Here is a 16,254-nt window from a genome sequence, read left to right on the forward strand (position 1 = left end):
TCATCTGCGCAGCCTCTCTCCATCTGTTATCGTACTAAAAATCTCCAAGTGTTAACATGTGGCCAATAAAATCAAAACCCAGATACCACATTAACAGAATAGCGCAACCTTGTGTTATAAATGATGAACATAAGTAACTAATCTTGAGACATATCCTCGTGTCAGTATTTCTAGTCTTTTGTTTTGCTTTTTGAGGAAGGGGCTAACCATAGGGTTAAAGAACTACAGATAATGCACTACTATTGTTAACCCATTGAGTCATGATCCCCCCTCGTTCTGGATGAATTGTGAAATTGGAAAATATACCCTTGGACCCATAGAATGTAGGATCTGATCAGGATTGGTTTTAATATTCTGTTTGGTTCAGTTTTGGACTTGTGCCCATCTAAAAGGTGGCATACCACTTGGATGAGTTTGTATTTTTTTTTTTCCATAAATTCACAGTATGAGATGAAGGAACAGTGAACCCTAATAGGCAAAGCATCTTCTTCACACAGCTTACAGGGCTTGTTGGGCATAAAATCTCAAGGTATATTGAAGAATCAAGTTCAGTTCTGCATCTATCAATTCAGAAGAGAATTGGGTTCTAATGATGTTGTTTGGGCCTGCAAACATGTGGCAAAGAACTATTTTGGCGTCTTTGACATTCTCCAACTGACAGGAGAATTAGTACTAGGGAACACTCAAAAGAGGGGAATTCTCCACTACTTTCTTTTCCCTATGTTGGAAAGCAGTAGGAGATGTCATGGGAGGGATTCAGGCCACCATCTCTTTATTCCTCTAGTTCAAAAATCTAGGAAGGGGTAAGTGGGTAACCACGTGGTAGAAATAGCTTAGGGAAATCTTTTCCCACTTAAGCCAAATGAAAAAGAGGATTCTTTGAACAAGCGGCATAAGAAACACATCAATGAGGAGTGAAATGGTTTCGTAGGTAGAGAGGTCATTTTATTCTCTGAGTAAGTATACTGTGCATATTCTTTTGATTGTTCCTTGTTTATTCCCAAATTTTTTTTTAGCTAAGGGTAAAAATGAGTTCTCAATAATTTGAAACCAACTTATTCATAAGAGAATGTTTTCATTCACCTTGTGTGAAGTGAAACTGCACCCATCAATGATCATAAATGGGGGTGTAAGTTTAGCCCTGATGATCTGAACACACTCTAACCTGCCCTGAGCTCGAACTCTGTCTAACCCGACTATGAGGGTCAATCCAGCCCAACCTGACCCTATGTGTGGTTGGGCCGGGCCTGGGTTGAAGCATAGAAAACCCAGCTCGACCCTAACCTGCCCTGAGTCTAACCTTGATTATTATTGTGCTTTGTAAAATTTAGGCGTCTCTCCTAGCTAAGGAAGTTTCTTCTTGTTGTTATTGAGTTTCTTGTGTAACAAGTGTGTAACAAGAATATGATAGAGAACAATATAGCCAAAAGAGAGAGCACAAAGCCAAAGGAAAAACCCATCTCTACAACTATGAAATAAGGAATGAGGAGAGGTGGGGGCTTGCAGTACTTGAGTTTCTTGGTCCTTATATATTGGAAATTAAACATTATTGTAGAAGATGAAATTCTAACAACAATAAATGATTGAATTATGTCTTAATATGTTGACTTTTGATGGAGGGATTAACAAAAAAGGGTCACATGGAAAAATAGGGGCATATGAAATCTATATGAAAGAATGATAAAAGATCACATCAAGTATAGTTTAAGAGAAATTCATTTTAGGGGTTTAATTAAAAAATCGGGTTTCAATTTATTTTAGGAATTGAAATCGGAATTGAATCGTACTTATCGAAATATGATTCCACTAAGAAGATCAACTAGGGTCAACCCGACCCAACTCGGCCCAATCCTGAGCCTTGTAGGGTTGGGCTTGAGCCGACAGGGTTGGGTTGAGTTTTGGGATCTAGGGTTGGGTTAGAGTTTTAAGAAGCCCGCCCAACCTAGCCCTATTTCGCCCCTAATCATAAATGTTCTGCCTCCTATACGAGGAAGTTGATAAATACCCTTGACCGTTGTATTGTTTTTTTTTTTTTTTTTGGTAGAACCCTTGTATTGTTTCTTAATACTATCCATTGCACACCATCTGAATCCCTCAGTCAAGGGATTATTCTACCATGGGTGAAGGAAAACTGCCTCCCTTGTCAATATGTCATAATCAAAAGTTGTGATTATCTTTGCATATTTTTTTATGTCAAATGATAGGATTCTCCTTTGTTGAAAAAAGATATATATTTTGTAAAAAGAATAAAAAAGTAAGATTACAAATTATTTTACGCCAGTCTATGTTTATTTTTATTTTTTTTGTAATAAAAAAATGGTGCTCCATGGTAGTGATCATAGCCCCCAGGATAAGCCCCCATATGGCAAGCGGCACTTCCACAAGACCAATGGGCGATAGTGGACATGCCAAGACTCGACCCCACAACCAACCGACTCGAGCGATAATGGGTTGAGGGCATTTTCACCACTAGGCCACCAACCCCATTGGTCCAGTCTATGTTCATATGCCATAGCATATTGGATGATTTTAGAAATAAATTGTCTGTTTATCTCATGTTGACTTGTTTCAATGGAAGAATGCAAGAAACCAACCCCATAACATCAAGTTTAGCTTGACACTATTTCAAACCAATCAAAAAGGGCCGGCCATTTAGATTGTTCTTGGTAGAACCAAGAACTAACCAATCCAATAGGGACCTCTAACAAGGGACCAGATTGGGTCGTGGGTGCCTTGGTTTTTACCTCCTTCTATTGCCAACAAGACACCATGTTGTCCCTATAAGAAACACAACCTCATCAACCTCAGAAATTGGTTTCCATCTTTTTATATATGACCCACTCAAATATTTGATGAACACTAAACCACTTGAAGTGGCTGAACCGGTTTGGACCAGTTGGGTTAGTTAATATAATATCCAATGTTCCAAACTAGATCCATCTAAATCAGGTGGTTGACAATGAGAAACTCTACACCAGAAAGTCTAAAAAATCCTTTTCAAAATATTTTCAGTGGTTCTAATGGATTACTGATTTGAGAAGACAAAGTTGCATACTTGGTGGAAGATGCATGGTTGGAATGAAGATAAAAAGATAGGAAAAGGTAGGCCACAAATGAAGAGACTCTTAATCTTTACTCTTTGGATATTCTCTGGATATATCCATGGGTTTCTTCGTCTTTGTTTCAGGCCATGGAAGCCCACTTGATCTCTTCACCTTCTGACGTAACCTTTCATACTTTCAGGTTCATATAAACTTCTCAATGATGATTGAAATCCTTATCAACACGTCTTCTTCGTCTCCTTCCTTGGACTTCCCAATCCTTATATGGAGCCAAAAGGATATTGGAGAGATTGAAGAGACTGATGGTGAACTAGAGAGACAGGGTTGCCATATACCTTATTCTGATACATTACCACGGCTTATGGATTGGTTTTGGATAAAAAACTGTCCAGATGCAAGACCATACCGACAAGCCGGCCCAACCAGTCTCGCTAATTTGACACACTGGTCGATCCAATCTTACTTTAAACCGGGTGGGTTTGGGGAGGCATAGGCTCACTGCTGGATTGAAGAAGTTGGGGGGGGGGGGGGTTCTTTTGTTAAGGATCCTTTTGACAAATATGATTAGACCCTAGATTTTGTATTTTTATAACACATTTAAGATGTCATTGTCTTGTATATTTTCTAAATATATATACAAGACAAAAAATGAGAATGTGTGTGGATTTGAGGGACTTAAATAATGCGAATCCAAAAGATGATCTCCCTCTACCACACATAAAAATCTTGATAGATAATACTGCTAAACATGCCCTATTGTCCTTCATGAATAGATTTTCTAGAATATAATCAAATAAAAAAGGCTCATGAGAACAAGGAGAAGGTGTTCTTTATCATTCAATAAGGAACTTACTGCTACATGGTGGTAATTCCCTTTGACTTAAATAATGTAGGAGCAACTTATGAAAGACAAGTTACTACCATCCTCCATGACCTTATGCACAAAGAGATGGAAGTATATATAGATAACATGATTATCAAGACTAAGGATTGAGATGATCACACAATAACCTTGAGAAATTTTTTGAAAGAACTAAAGAATACAAAGTAAGATTGGGGCCATCAGAAAAATCTTAGGATTCTTGGTTAGCCAGAGGGGTATAGAAGTAAGTAAATCCCTAAAACATAAAGGTAATAACGAAAATGCCACCACTCAAAACTGAGAAAGAAATCAAAGGATTCTTAGAGAAATCCAATATAGTAGCCGATTCATAACTCAATCAACTACAGTATGCGAACCTATCTTCAAGCTCTTGAACACCTTAAAGGGGCATCAATGTCGATAAGAAAAAAAAGGGTTTTCTTATTGACACCCTTAATGTGTTATATTTTTTTGTAACTTTATTTTATTATTTCTATGGTATCAACAAGAAGGGAAAAAAAAAAAAAAGAAGGAGAGCAACCTAGTGCATGAGGCTCCCGCCACTGCAGGATCTGGAAAAATCCCTCTTAATAAAATTCCCTTTCATTATTTCCAGGGTATCAACAAAAAAATCCCTCTTAATAAAATTCAACTTGCAACATATCACCCCTCTTCTAAAATATCCTTGTCGGTTTCTTCAAGATGAAATCTATACAATAACATGATCTGTTCAGGTAGGTCTAAGACTTGCTTGACCTTGGTGAAAGCAGTAAACCATATCACCTAAAATACAACTTGTAGAGCTAGTTTACATGAGGCATGAAGTGAAGTCCCCAACCTGAGGTGTTGGTAATCTTATTTATGAGGAAATTACATTTTCCTCCCTTGTATGTTTCAAGTATTACACAACCCTCCCCTGAGAAGCTTGAAATTATACTCCCTTCCCTTTTATGTTCTAGATTCTATCAACCGTACCCTGACCATGAGTGAGAAACCGTTAAGTGAGAAATCATGTTGTGCAAAATTGCTTTAAACCCCAAAATACCCTTAATCCAATGGAGATGACCTATTTGCCCTAAACACATATTGTCATCTTCTTCCATGAGGAAACCATTAACCGATTGGGATTTAGGGTTTATGAACTTGAGATTTAGGATTTTAGGGTTCTGCAAATCGGTGTGCCTCTCTAATACTCCCTCAGGCAATTTTTTGCAGGGTCTTTTTCTTGGGACTGTTGGGTGCTTGATTGATTCATGTCATTCTTGCGACAATTGCACCCAGGACTTGGAGAATTACTACCCCAAACTTATCCAACTTATCCTTACATACAATTCTCTTTTCTACAACGGCTCAACAACCTTTGGTGGGTTCTCTGATAAGGTCGTCGTCGACCATCACTATGTGCTTCATTTCCCCAACAACCTGCTTCTTGATGCAGCTTCACCATTGCTTTGTGCTGGGATTACTGTTTACAATCCCATGAAGTATTTTGGCTTCAGTGAACCAGGAAAGCACCTGGGTGTGGTTGGCCTTGGTGGACTTGGTCATATGGCCGTCAAGTTTGGTAATGCTTTTGGAATTAAGGTTTTGGTGATCAGCACGTCGGCTAGTAAGCAGAAGGAAGTGCTTGAGCGACTGGGTGCCGACTCCTTCTTGGTTAGCCGTGATCCTGATCAAATACAGGTAAAATGAATGAAAGTTATTGAATATCTCAGTTGCTTTTAGCCTTAGTGAAGTGGATTCGATCATGTGTTGTCATGCCTTATTGGTGTTTGATTTTATGCCGCAATGGGTATATTGTCATGGCTTATTGGTGTTTGATTTTAGGCCACAATGGGTACCCTGGATGGTATCCTCGACACAGTCCTTTTCTGGTGACGGAGTTTGGGAAAGAAAGAGGAGGAGGGTTTATTCCGGTGATTGGGTTAATGGTCAATCATATTTCCCTCATTAAGTTAATGGTCACGTTAACAACGAAGCATACCTGGGAAGAACTTTGAAATAGAGAACCTCTCTCTCTCTCTCTCTCTCTCTCTCTCTCTCTCTCTCTCTCTCTTCTCTGCTTCACTTCTCATTTCGATCAACGTGATCTTCGGTTGAAGGCTCAAAGTTTCAAACCTTCTACTTCTTCTTCCTTCATTGATCAGTAGGCAGATCAAAAATGGCGTTCACGCAAGCATGAGGCGTAGAAGCCTGTGACGCTCTCATCCGAGTGACTGTCGCAGGAGGTGAAGCGCTAAGCTTGGGGCTCCAGATTCATAACAAAATGGTGTACAATGCACATCCTACCCGTGGTGCATTGAAAGACTCGCCGGCCATCACTGGGAATGAAGATAGAGTTTTGCAATGGTCCTTTTCTCAGGACCTTTGAAAGACTTGAGTTTTAGACAAAGGGGATGGGGGTAAAAAGGACATTTAATACTTGATTCTAACAGAGTTAACAGCATAGGGTGCGGTTGTAATTTCAAACTTTGCAGGGGGTCTAAGTATAATACTTGGGGCCCGTTTGATAACGCTTTTGCCGTTTCTGTTTCAAGAAACAAAAGAAACATAAATTTTATTTTCTAGAAACAGAAACGGAATTGAAGGTGTTTGATAAGTCATATTCTAAAAGTCGATAGTAACTAGTGAAAGAATGGCCACGAGTCGTTTCCAGAAATGGAGAAACAAGTAGAACTTGTTTCGTCTGGGTCGTTTCTTGAATCATAAATAGGTAGAAATTTCTATTTCTATTTCTAAAAACAAATGAAACGAAATAGTTTTGTCAAAAGCTTTTTGTTCCGTTTCTGCTGTTTCTAAACACAGAAATGGTAAAAATGCGTTTCTTGAAAAGTTATCAAACGGGCCTTTGAAACATACAGGGGAGGGGAGTGTAATTTCCTCCTTATTTATTAAATGATGTCGGCTACACAAGTCCTGTGTTATGCCATTCTATTTTATTTAATAAAGCCATATATCAACCAATTAGGGGTACGTTTGATAACGTTTCTGCTGTTTCTGTTTCAAGAAACGACAGAAACATAAATTTTCGTTTCTAGAAACAGAAACGGAATTGAAGGTGTTTGATAAATCATGTTTTTGGAAGTCGATAGTAACCAACGAAAGAATGGCCACGAGTCCTTTTCAGAAACGGTGAAATAAGTTCTACTTATTTCACCTGGGTCGTTTTTTGAACCATAAATAGGTAGAAATTTCTATTTCTATTTCTGAAAACAAGTGAAACGAAACAGTTTTATCATTTATTCCATTTCAGAAACGACAAAAATATGTTTCTTGAAACGTTATCAAACGGACCCTAATTTTTCTTAAATTCAAACTCTCTATTTTCCCCCAGCTGTGTTTAAAGCTATGGACCAGCTGTTTATACAAAAGCAAAGACAGGACAAAACTTCTCCACTTGACTGAACATTTAGTTTTAATGAGAGGAGACGAGGAACCCTAATAAGATAATTGACCCTACCCAGCTCCACTGCATAATGTAACTATAGTTGATGACAAAGTGAACAGTCACTTTCCACCAGCAAGTGCAACCATTGGAGATTTGGACGATATCGGTAAGTTTCACAAAATTCTAATTGAATGGTGTAAATTAAAAGGAGCAAGGTTTCCCACATTTCTTTGTGTGGAATTTTTTTTTACGTCACATCAATCACAGTGTAGGAAACGGTTTCCCACAACCAGGCCTGAGAGAAAGGAGAATGTTAATGTGGAGCCAAAATGGTTAGAATGTGAGAGGCATGGAAAAGCATCCCCACACTGCCTGCATGGAAATTTTTATCAATTAAAAAATATGTTTTCTAAATCATGGAAATATGGACAAGTGTTCTCTATGTAGTCAGGGTATCTATTCTCTCTCACATGAAATAGTTTATTAATTTTTTTCTCTACATAAAAGAAAATAAATAAATAAAAAATAATAAAAGAAAAGATTGGGTATGCCGTCGATATCAAGTATACTAGCATCCATTGTGTCTATCTCTCTCTTCCCTTTTTCTGAAATGACCCTCATATCCTTCCTGAATGATACTCCATCATGTGTTCCTATTGGTGTTATCCGCTAGCATACTTGAAATCGACGGCATACCTATCTCTCTTCCAAATAAAAAATAAAAATTGAAGGGTGTATATAATATCTTGACTGCTCAGAGACAATTTTTTCTAAAATATTGAGAAAATTAAATAACATTATTTGATCTTGCACTTTTGCCTGGGTGGTAAAATGACCATCATGTTCATTCCCATTGACCACCACATGCAAGGCCAGCAACCAGGTAGCATTCTCTCCCCCTTAGGCACACTTGCCTACCCCTTGAGATATTTTAGGCTTAAGATATTTCAAGCTTCAGATATTTTAAGCTTTTTATCCATTGGTTGGTTAGGATTTGAGTGGGTTGATTAGGATTTGAGTGTTATATCTGAGTTCACATTTTTCCTTAAATTATTTTTGTGTTAGTAATTGGGTAACCCGGACTGGACCAGATCCAGTTTGGCACCTCCAAGGTATGGAGTCTATAGACACATCCCAAGATTTTTTATGGGTTACAAAGGAATATGTGATTGATGATTGAGATTATATGAGTATTATTCTATAATATCTTATGGGTTATAGAAGATATAAAAGACAAGTGGAGAACATTGAACAAGGTGATGACAAGTGGACTTGGTTGGCTAAAAGAAAGAAAGAATAAAGGATATATTAATATGATATTCTTCTTCGTTTTTTCAAGCCCATGTAAATAAAAATGAATCAAAAAAAGAAGTATATATTTTTGTAAAAAAGGAGCTATAAAAGTGATACAGAGAAGAAGTCCCATAGATGCGTTTCCTAGATACCTTTCTCACCGAAAATGAATGCCACTTTGAAATCCGTGGCCTTTAAAGGCCTTCCTCTCTTCTCTCTTTTCAAGCTTCAACTCATCAAAGTTCAAACCCACCTCAATTCCTTCTCTCCGTCTCTTTTCTTTTGGCTTATCTGAGTTATTTCAATTCTTATTTTTGTTTTTTCTTTGATGGATTTTGAATATTTGATTAGCTTTTCCTATTCTCTTTGAAATTCACTTCCTGGGTTTTCTTTATTTCTCTGATAAGAATTCAAAATCATATTCTAAGCCATTTTCCATATCTCTTCTGTAAGAGAGAAAAATTAGAGAAACTGGGAAAGTAAAGGAAAGAGAGATGGCTGGAAATGAATGGCTAAATGGGTATTTGGAGGCTATATTGGATGCTGGGAGCAACAACAGAAGTGGAAGAGAAGGTGGTGGTAGCAGCAAAAGTGGTAAAAGGAAAAATAGTAAAGGAGGGGAAGTTGCAGAGAGTGGTTGGTTGAGTCCTTCAGCTTCATCCTTTTCTTTTTGGGATTCAGTTGGGAAAGAAGAGAAACCTACGGGAGTTGTTTTTAGTCCTACCAAGTACTTTGTGGAAGAAGTTATTAACAGCTTTGATGAGTCTGATCTCCACCGCACCTGGGTTAAGGTACTATACTATTACTTCTATTACTATAACGTGAGCAGATCAAATCCTCATACGAGAATCATTTTTGTACATGATAAAACCACAGAGATGGAATTCACATAACAATCAACTCTATAGTGAATTCCATTTGTGTGAATTAGCCTGATGAGAATCCATTTTTGTCCGATAACTAGATTAACCCAATACTACAACTACCACTATTGTTGTTATTATGATTGTGGCTCAAATCATTCTCACCTCTCTTGTAACTCATTGAGTCATGACTCAACTCAGCACTCCTTCACCCACGCTATAACTCCCACCCCCTTAAAAACAAGTGTGTGATATACTAGGTATCTTATGTAATTTAAGGTTATATAAATGACATTTTGACATAACAAGAGGGGATTTGTAAAAAATATGCGTAAAAATGAGAGGCAATTAAAGATGGGACTGAAACATATATCATTTTAATCAAATATCAAAATATCAAATCTATTTCCTATTAATATGGATCTGGATATGATTTTTCATATATATCGAATATTTTTATCACATTAAATATCTGATTAAAATAATGAACTAAACACAGTTATGAGCTATATGTGTTATCCATAAATTAGATGGACATGTTTTTTTATGGACACATTCACTTGCATTCTTACTAGTAATTGTTAATATCTCTTGCATGGTTACTATTAGAGGGTGGGGGGAAGAGGGGAAAGAAGAAGAAGAAAATATTGGCTAGGTTGCAGCTTTATTGGGAGTTTTACTCCAATATAATTTTTTTTAAGAAATAAAAATAAATAGATTATAAACTATTTCAAATTAAAATCCTAATGTCATCCATAGTTAAAAGGGTAATTGTAAATTATTTTATTGGAATTTTCCGTCTTTAATTATTTTAAACAAAATCTGCAGCTGAGATTAGTGTTAGTCATCCTCTCCCATTTTTTCACCCCTCTTTCTGGTGGCAGGTTATTATTATTTTTTATTTTATTATTTTTTTGAAGTATGCCACATGGAAAAATGTCAACGATTTATTGCCCCCTTCCTTAAGTATTTGATTGATGTGTGAGTGTAAGTAGAAGCATCCTATAAGTGGTCCCACCATCTGTTTTGGAATTTGGGTTGCTCCACCATCGTCTCCCCTACGTACACTTGTCCCTCTTAACTCTTACTCCTTTTGATGGTTCCTTTCTTTTCCAAGAGATGATGTGGACAGGTCCAAGCCCAGGCCCATGACCAGGCCCACTATACCTTCACGGATACCTAATTTTGCTGGGCCCACTATTTTCCTTCTCTTGGAATTGTGTTTTTATTTTTTTTCCGGGAAGGAGGAGAAGGGTTACAGTGTAACACCGTGACGATTAAAACTGTCACATGAAGTTGGTGGATTATATGATTTTGTGGTGTGGGCTTATGTGATTGAATGGGCTGAAACAGGTAATAGCGACAAGGAACACACGTGAACGCAATAACAGGCTTGAGAATATGTGTTGGAGAATATGGCATCTTGCTCGCCGAAAGAAACAGGTTCAATCCTAAACCCATTCCTGGCCCAAATCGTTGGACCGGACAGGCCTGGATGACTCCAATCTAATATCACTAGTAATGAAAGCTTATTTATTTATTGATTTATTTTTATTTGGTAAATGTTGAATTGGTAGATTGCATGGGATGATGCACAAAAACTTGCGAAGAGGCGGCTTGAGCGGGAGCAAGGTCAGAAGGATGTCTTCGATGATCTATCAGAGCTTTCTGAAGGTGATAAGGAGAAAGGCGATGCTGATCAGACCGGACCGGTCAAAGAGAAAATTTCACGGATCAATTCGGAGTTGCAGATTTGGCCCAAAGATGATGATAAATCCAGACGCTTATATATTGTCTTGATCAGGTATTGGTCCATGGTCCATCCTCATTAAAACGAACCAAAAGAAATATGCCCAAGCCCAAGGGGCCCATTGGAGAATATGGGGGGTAACTATGCTAATGGGCTGTTCTGGCAAGCCCCGTCAATGATTCATGGGCTTAGTTGGTTCAGCCCAGTACAATCCACCAGCCTAGCTTCTCAAGGCCAACACCAAGCAAATGAAATTGGCTCCTTATATTAATAACTTTGACATTTTTGTTTCCTTTTGTGATCAGTAATGATTATATTCACATGGGCTTCTTTTATTACTTAAGGGCTTTTTTTTTCCTTGTCCATAGCATGCACGGGTTGGTGCGTGGAGAGAACATGGAATTGGGAAGAGATTCAGACACTGGAGGGCAGGTATTAACTAACCTTCACGGGTTTCATTTCTTTTTTCTTATTTCCTTTCCCAAGAGTGACTTTTCATGACTTCATTCATTTGGGTTGGGGCCCGTAGTTCATGGCCTCATATAGATTAGGACGACAACTCATGTGATGAGGTAGGGCCCAACCTATTTTATTAAATGCTGGTGAATTAGGGTTGCAAACAAAAGAGGATGGACCAAGATGGGCAGAGGCAACTAACTAAGCTGATTGGCTAGCCTAACTCAAAGGTGTGATATATGGGCCAAGGTCCAGGGCTAACTGAGCCCACATCTTTAACATTTATGGTTCTTTACCTTAACCCACCAAAACTTGGGCCAAGGCAGGAACCATGGGCTGTGTCTTTCTTTGCTACTGAGGTTATGAATTTCAATGGACATTGATTCATCTATATACACTCTTCAATAACTTGTAAGTACTACTTCTGATATTAGGTGAAGTACGTAGTTGAACTAGCAAGAGCTCTAGCCAACGCGGAAAGCATTTATCGTGTTGATCTCTTGACTCGTCAAATCTCCTCACCGGATGTTGATTCTAGTTATGGTGAGCCTATTGAGATGTTGTCATCCCCGTCTGATGCAGATCAAATTGAAGGTGAGAGTCGTGGAGCCTACATAATCCGGATCCCTTGTGGACCTCGTGAGAGGTAATTAGTGTTTCTTAAGTGATGCCTTAAGCTTGTCTAAAGAATGTGCACAGATATTGTAGAACAATGAATCATGGGTCAAACAAATTATTTATAGCCCATAGAAAAAAATGTAAAAGCCCACTTAGATTTCAAACTTGGGCCAGGCTAGAGAAGCGGACTTCTAAATGAAGCCCAAAACCAGATAACTGCAGAAGTGGGCCTTTAAGCCACATTTCCCCATTTTCATGTGTACACAAGAATCTCTCACAAACTTGGGGTTCAAGAGTAAGACTTTATTCTTCTATGTTTTGTCACAGGTACATACCAAAAGAGTCACTTTGGCCTCACATTCCTGAGTTTGTAGATGGTGCATTAGGCCACATTGTGAACATGTCAAGGGTCCTAGGGGACCAAGTTGAAGGGGGAAAGCCGATGTGGCCTTACGTGATTCATGGTCACTATGCTGACGCTGGAGAGGTGGCGGCTTACTTGTCTGGGACCTTAAACGTTCCGATGGTGATGACAGGTCATTCGTTAGGCCGGAACAAGTTTGAGCAACTAGTGAAACAAGGAAGGTTATCTAGGGAGGATATCAATTCAACTTACAAGATAATGAAAAGGATTGAGGCTGAGGAGTTGGGGCTAGATGCTGCTGAAATGGTGGTGACCAGTACAAGACAAGAGATAGAAGAGCAATGGGGTCTATATGATGGGTTTGATGTAAAGTTGGAGAGGAAGCTTAGAGTGAGAAGGAGAAGAGGAGTCAGTTGCCTTGGTCGCTATATGCCTAGGATGGTGGTATGGTCAATCTCTTCCTCCCCATGTACCTTTGTCCTCTATCTATCTTCACAGTTTTAAACTAGACCGGTATCTAAACCATTATTGTGATTAGACCAAAATATATAGTCTTCGAACCACTTAGACCCGGTCGGGTCTATGATGAGCCAAAAACAATTTCATATGGCTTTATGAAAATATGTGCGCATAGCTAAATGAAAATGAGAATTGATGGTAGTTTTTCTTTTTTAGTAATTTAAACCAAATTTATGTAATTAGGTTATACCACCAGGGATGGATTTCAGCAGTGTTAAGCAAGAATCAGTGGACTTTGATGGTGATCTTTCATCAATCATTGGCTCCGACAGAACTCAAAGCAAAAGACAAGTACCACCAATATGGTCTGAGGTTGTAGCTTATAACCTTAAAAATGTACTAAATTATAATCAATAATCAGCATTTTAGAATCAAAATCTCATCTTTTTGTATCTGTTTTGATGTATTACTTTGCAGATAATGAGGTTTTTTACAAATCCTCATAAGCCAATGATACTGGCATTGTCCCGTCCTGACCCAAAGAAGAATGTTACTACTCTGTTGAAGGCCTTTGGGGAGTGTCAACCATTACAAGAGCTAGCCAACTTGGTAAAAAAAACGCATAACCTCCTTGGCCTTTGATTTTCTTGGTTTATCTCTTAAGTTCAAATATCTAGTATTGAGCTGAAACTGCAATTCCAATTCTCTAACTGAGTGTAATAGTAAGTGTATCTGTTGTTTTTGTTGCTGTTGTTGCAGACTCTTATACTTGGAAACAGAGATGATATAGAAGAGATGCCAAATAGCAGCTCAATGGTTCTTACTACAGTTCTCAAGCTTATTGATAAGTATGACTTGTATGGTCAGGTAGCCTTCCCCAAGCATCACAAGCAGGCTGATGTCCCTGAGATATATCGGTTGGCTGTGAAGACTAAGGTATTGTTTCTCTATTGATCCAACCATTCAAACTTCTCCATGAACTGGTAGTACACAAGCAAAGGATTAGCCTCTGTTCATTCATGCCTTCATGGGTCCTCACTGTATGATATCCTTTGATGCTTTGCATCCTGTGTAGGGAGTTTTCATCAATCCAGCTCTAGTTGAACCCTTTGGGCTCACTCTAATTGAGGTAAATTATGTATATAATTTGTAGAATTAAGGTGCTCAGGAAAAGATTACTAAAAGTCTAGCTTGTTTATGGTGTTGCAGGCAGCAGCCTATGGGCTCCCTGTTGTTGCAACTAAAAATGGAGGGCCAGTAGATATCATCAAGGTGAAGTCTCTTAGGCAGCTTCTTTCTTCTAGTGTGATTGTACATAAAAGCTATCAGCTAAGCTAATGAGAGTGATCTGTTTCTTCAGGCACTGAACAATGGCCTTCTTGTAGACCCTCATGACCAGAAGGCCATCTCTGATGCCCTCCTGAAGCTTGTTGCTGACAAGAGCCTGTGGCTTGAGTGTAGTAAAAATGGGCTAAAGAACATCCATCGCTTCTCATGGCCAGAACATTGTCGAAACTACCTCTCCCATGTTGAGCACTGCCGGATTCGCCACCCCACTACCCGTCTTGAGCTCACTCCTAATGTTGTTGAAGAGCCCATGAGTGACTCACTTAAGGATGTAGATCTCTCCTTGAAATTTTCCATTGATGGTGGCGATATCAAGCTCCATGGAGAACTTGATCCAGCCACCAGACAGAAGGAGCTCATTGAAGCCTTAACCCGTCGCCGTCAGAGAAGTGAGTATCCAGTAGCATCCACCAATGGCAATGTGAATGTTAGTTATGGCCCAGGTAGAAGGCAAAGGCTCTTTGTAATTGCCATGGACTGTTATGATAGTAATGGGGGTATAACAAGCTCCTTACAAATGATCATCAAGAACATAATGGAAGCAACAGCTGGCTCTGGGCGAACTGGGTTTTTGTTATCAACCGGTTCAACATTGACAGAGATAGTAGATGTATTGCGATCTTGCCGAGTGGAGCCAAGTGATTTTGATGCATTGATTTGCAATAGTGGGAGTGAGATGTACTACCCCTGGAGGGACTTGGTTGCTGATGTGGACTACGCAGCCCATACGGAGTACAGGTGGCCTGGTGAGAATGTGAAGTCAACAGTGATGAGGTTTGCTAAGGTGGAAAGTGGGGACGAGAATGATGTGGCAGAGTACGTGGAGGCATGCACCTCTAGATGCCATACTTATCTGATGAAACAAGGAGCCAAGGTTACACACATTCTTTGAGTCTTCCATATCTGAATTCCATAACAAACCATTAGATGACATTTCCTGCTATTATTAAGTCAATGGATATAACATGAGAACTTATCTAGCTCTTCAACAAATACAGCCATGACCCCAATGTGTTACATTTGTTACAGACCAGAAGAATAGATCAATTACAGCAGAAACTACGGATGCGAGGGTTCCGATGCAGCCTTGTCTACACACATGCTTCAAGACGATTGAATGTAGTTCCACTATTCGCGTCAAGAGCAATGGCATTAAGGTTTGTGTAAATTTATTTCAGTGATTATTACAGTAGATATATTTCCGTTGCTTTTCACCAAAGAGATATGCTTTATGGCATATCAATGGAGTTTCAAGCCTGGGACATCTGAACCTGATTATCAAATTTTCAACTCAAGACATGGCTAGTACTGATTTTCAGGCCTGCACATAAGTGGGCCTGAATGAGGTACAAAGAGATATCAGTCAGTAACTCTAGTTTTTTTCCTTCAATTTTCATTTCACAGGTATCTTTCCATAAGATGGGGCATTGACCTCTCCAAAATGATAGCGTTTGTGGGTGATAAAGGGGATACAGATTATGAAAGCTTGCTTGTTGGCCTCCACAAAACTCTAATTCTGAAAGGCACAGTGGAGCAGGGAAGTGAGAGCCTCCTGCACGGTGACGATAGCTATAAACGAGAAGATGTCATCCCACAGGATAGCCCTTACATCACCTCCATAGATGAATGTTGTGATGCCCATAACATCTCAATTGCCCTAGAAAATCTTGGGATCAAGTGAGATTTTTCTTCAAGATTATATATCTCATGTAGTTTATTGATACATAAAGGTGCAAAGGAAGTGTGTATATATATTACAACATGGTATTATATTGAAAATGCTGATAAAGCT

The 16,254-nt window shown here is 38.8% G+C and overlaps 2 protein-coding genes across 2 annotated transcripts; both read left to right on the forward strand.

Moving 5' to 3' along the window:
• The first annotated feature begins 5,061 nt into the window (after positions 1–5,061).
• LOC122091414 (probable mannitol dehydrogenase) lies at positions 5,062–5,802 on the forward strand. The gene is made up of 2 exons (XM_042661350.1): positions 5,062–5,607; positions 5,752–5,802. The coding sequence occupies exons 1-2, from the start codon at positions 5,062–5,064 to the stop codon at positions 5,800–5,802; spliced, it is 597 nt and encodes a 198-aa protein (XP_042517284.1).
• Positions 5,803–8,739: 2,937 nt separating this feature from the next.
• Positions 8,740–16,241, forward strand: LOC122071855 (probable sucrose-phosphate synthase 4). The gene is made up of 14 exons (XM_042636293.1): positions 8,740–9,396; positions 10,822–10,911; positions 11,046–11,272; positions 11,587–11,650; positions 12,109–12,320; positions 12,620–13,100; positions 13,359–13,487; positions 13,593–13,724; positions 13,875–14,051; positions 14,191–14,244; positions 14,325–14,387; positions 14,476–15,336; positions 15,492–15,619; positions 15,867–16,241. The coding sequence occupies exons 1-14, from the start codon at positions 9,100–9,102 to the stop codon at positions 16,141–16,143; spliced, it is 3,192 nt and encodes a 1,063-aa protein (XP_042492227.1). The 5' UTR covers positions 8,740–9,099; the 3' UTR covers positions 16,144–16,241.
• Positions 16,242–16,254: the final 13 nt, after the last annotated feature.

This window comes from Macadamia integrifolia, chromosome 2 (assembly GCF_013358625.1).
Source record: "Macadamia integrifolia cultivar HAES 741 chromosome 2, SCU_Mint_v3, whole genome shotgun sequence".
Lineage (NCBI taxonomy): Eukaryota > Viridiplantae > Streptophyta > Magnoliopsida > Proteales > Proteaceae > Macadamia > Macadamia integrifolia.

Bases quoted from the DNA above. Each gene is read 5' to 3' on its own strand.
- LOC122071855 (XM_042636293.1), top strand. From the start codon at position 9,100: ATGGCTGGAAATGAATGGCTAAATGGGTATTTGGAGGCTATATTGGAT. The intron at 13,488-13,592 runs GTTGTAGCTTAT...ATTACTTTGCAG, and splicing joins TACCACCAATATGGTCTGAG to ATAATGAGGTTTTTTACAAA. The intron at 14,245-14,324 runs GTAAATTATGTA...ATGGTGTTGCAG, and splicing joins TTGGGCTCACTCTAATTGAG to GCAGCAGCCTATGGGCTCCC.
- LOC122091414 (XM_042661350.1), top strand. From the start codon at position 5,062: ATGAACTTGAGATTTAGGATTTTAGGGTTCTGCAAATCGGTGTGCCTC. The intron at 5,608-5,751 runs GTAAAATGAATG...GTTTGATTTTAG, and splicing joins GTGATCCTGATCAAATACAG to GCCACAATGGGTACCCTGGA.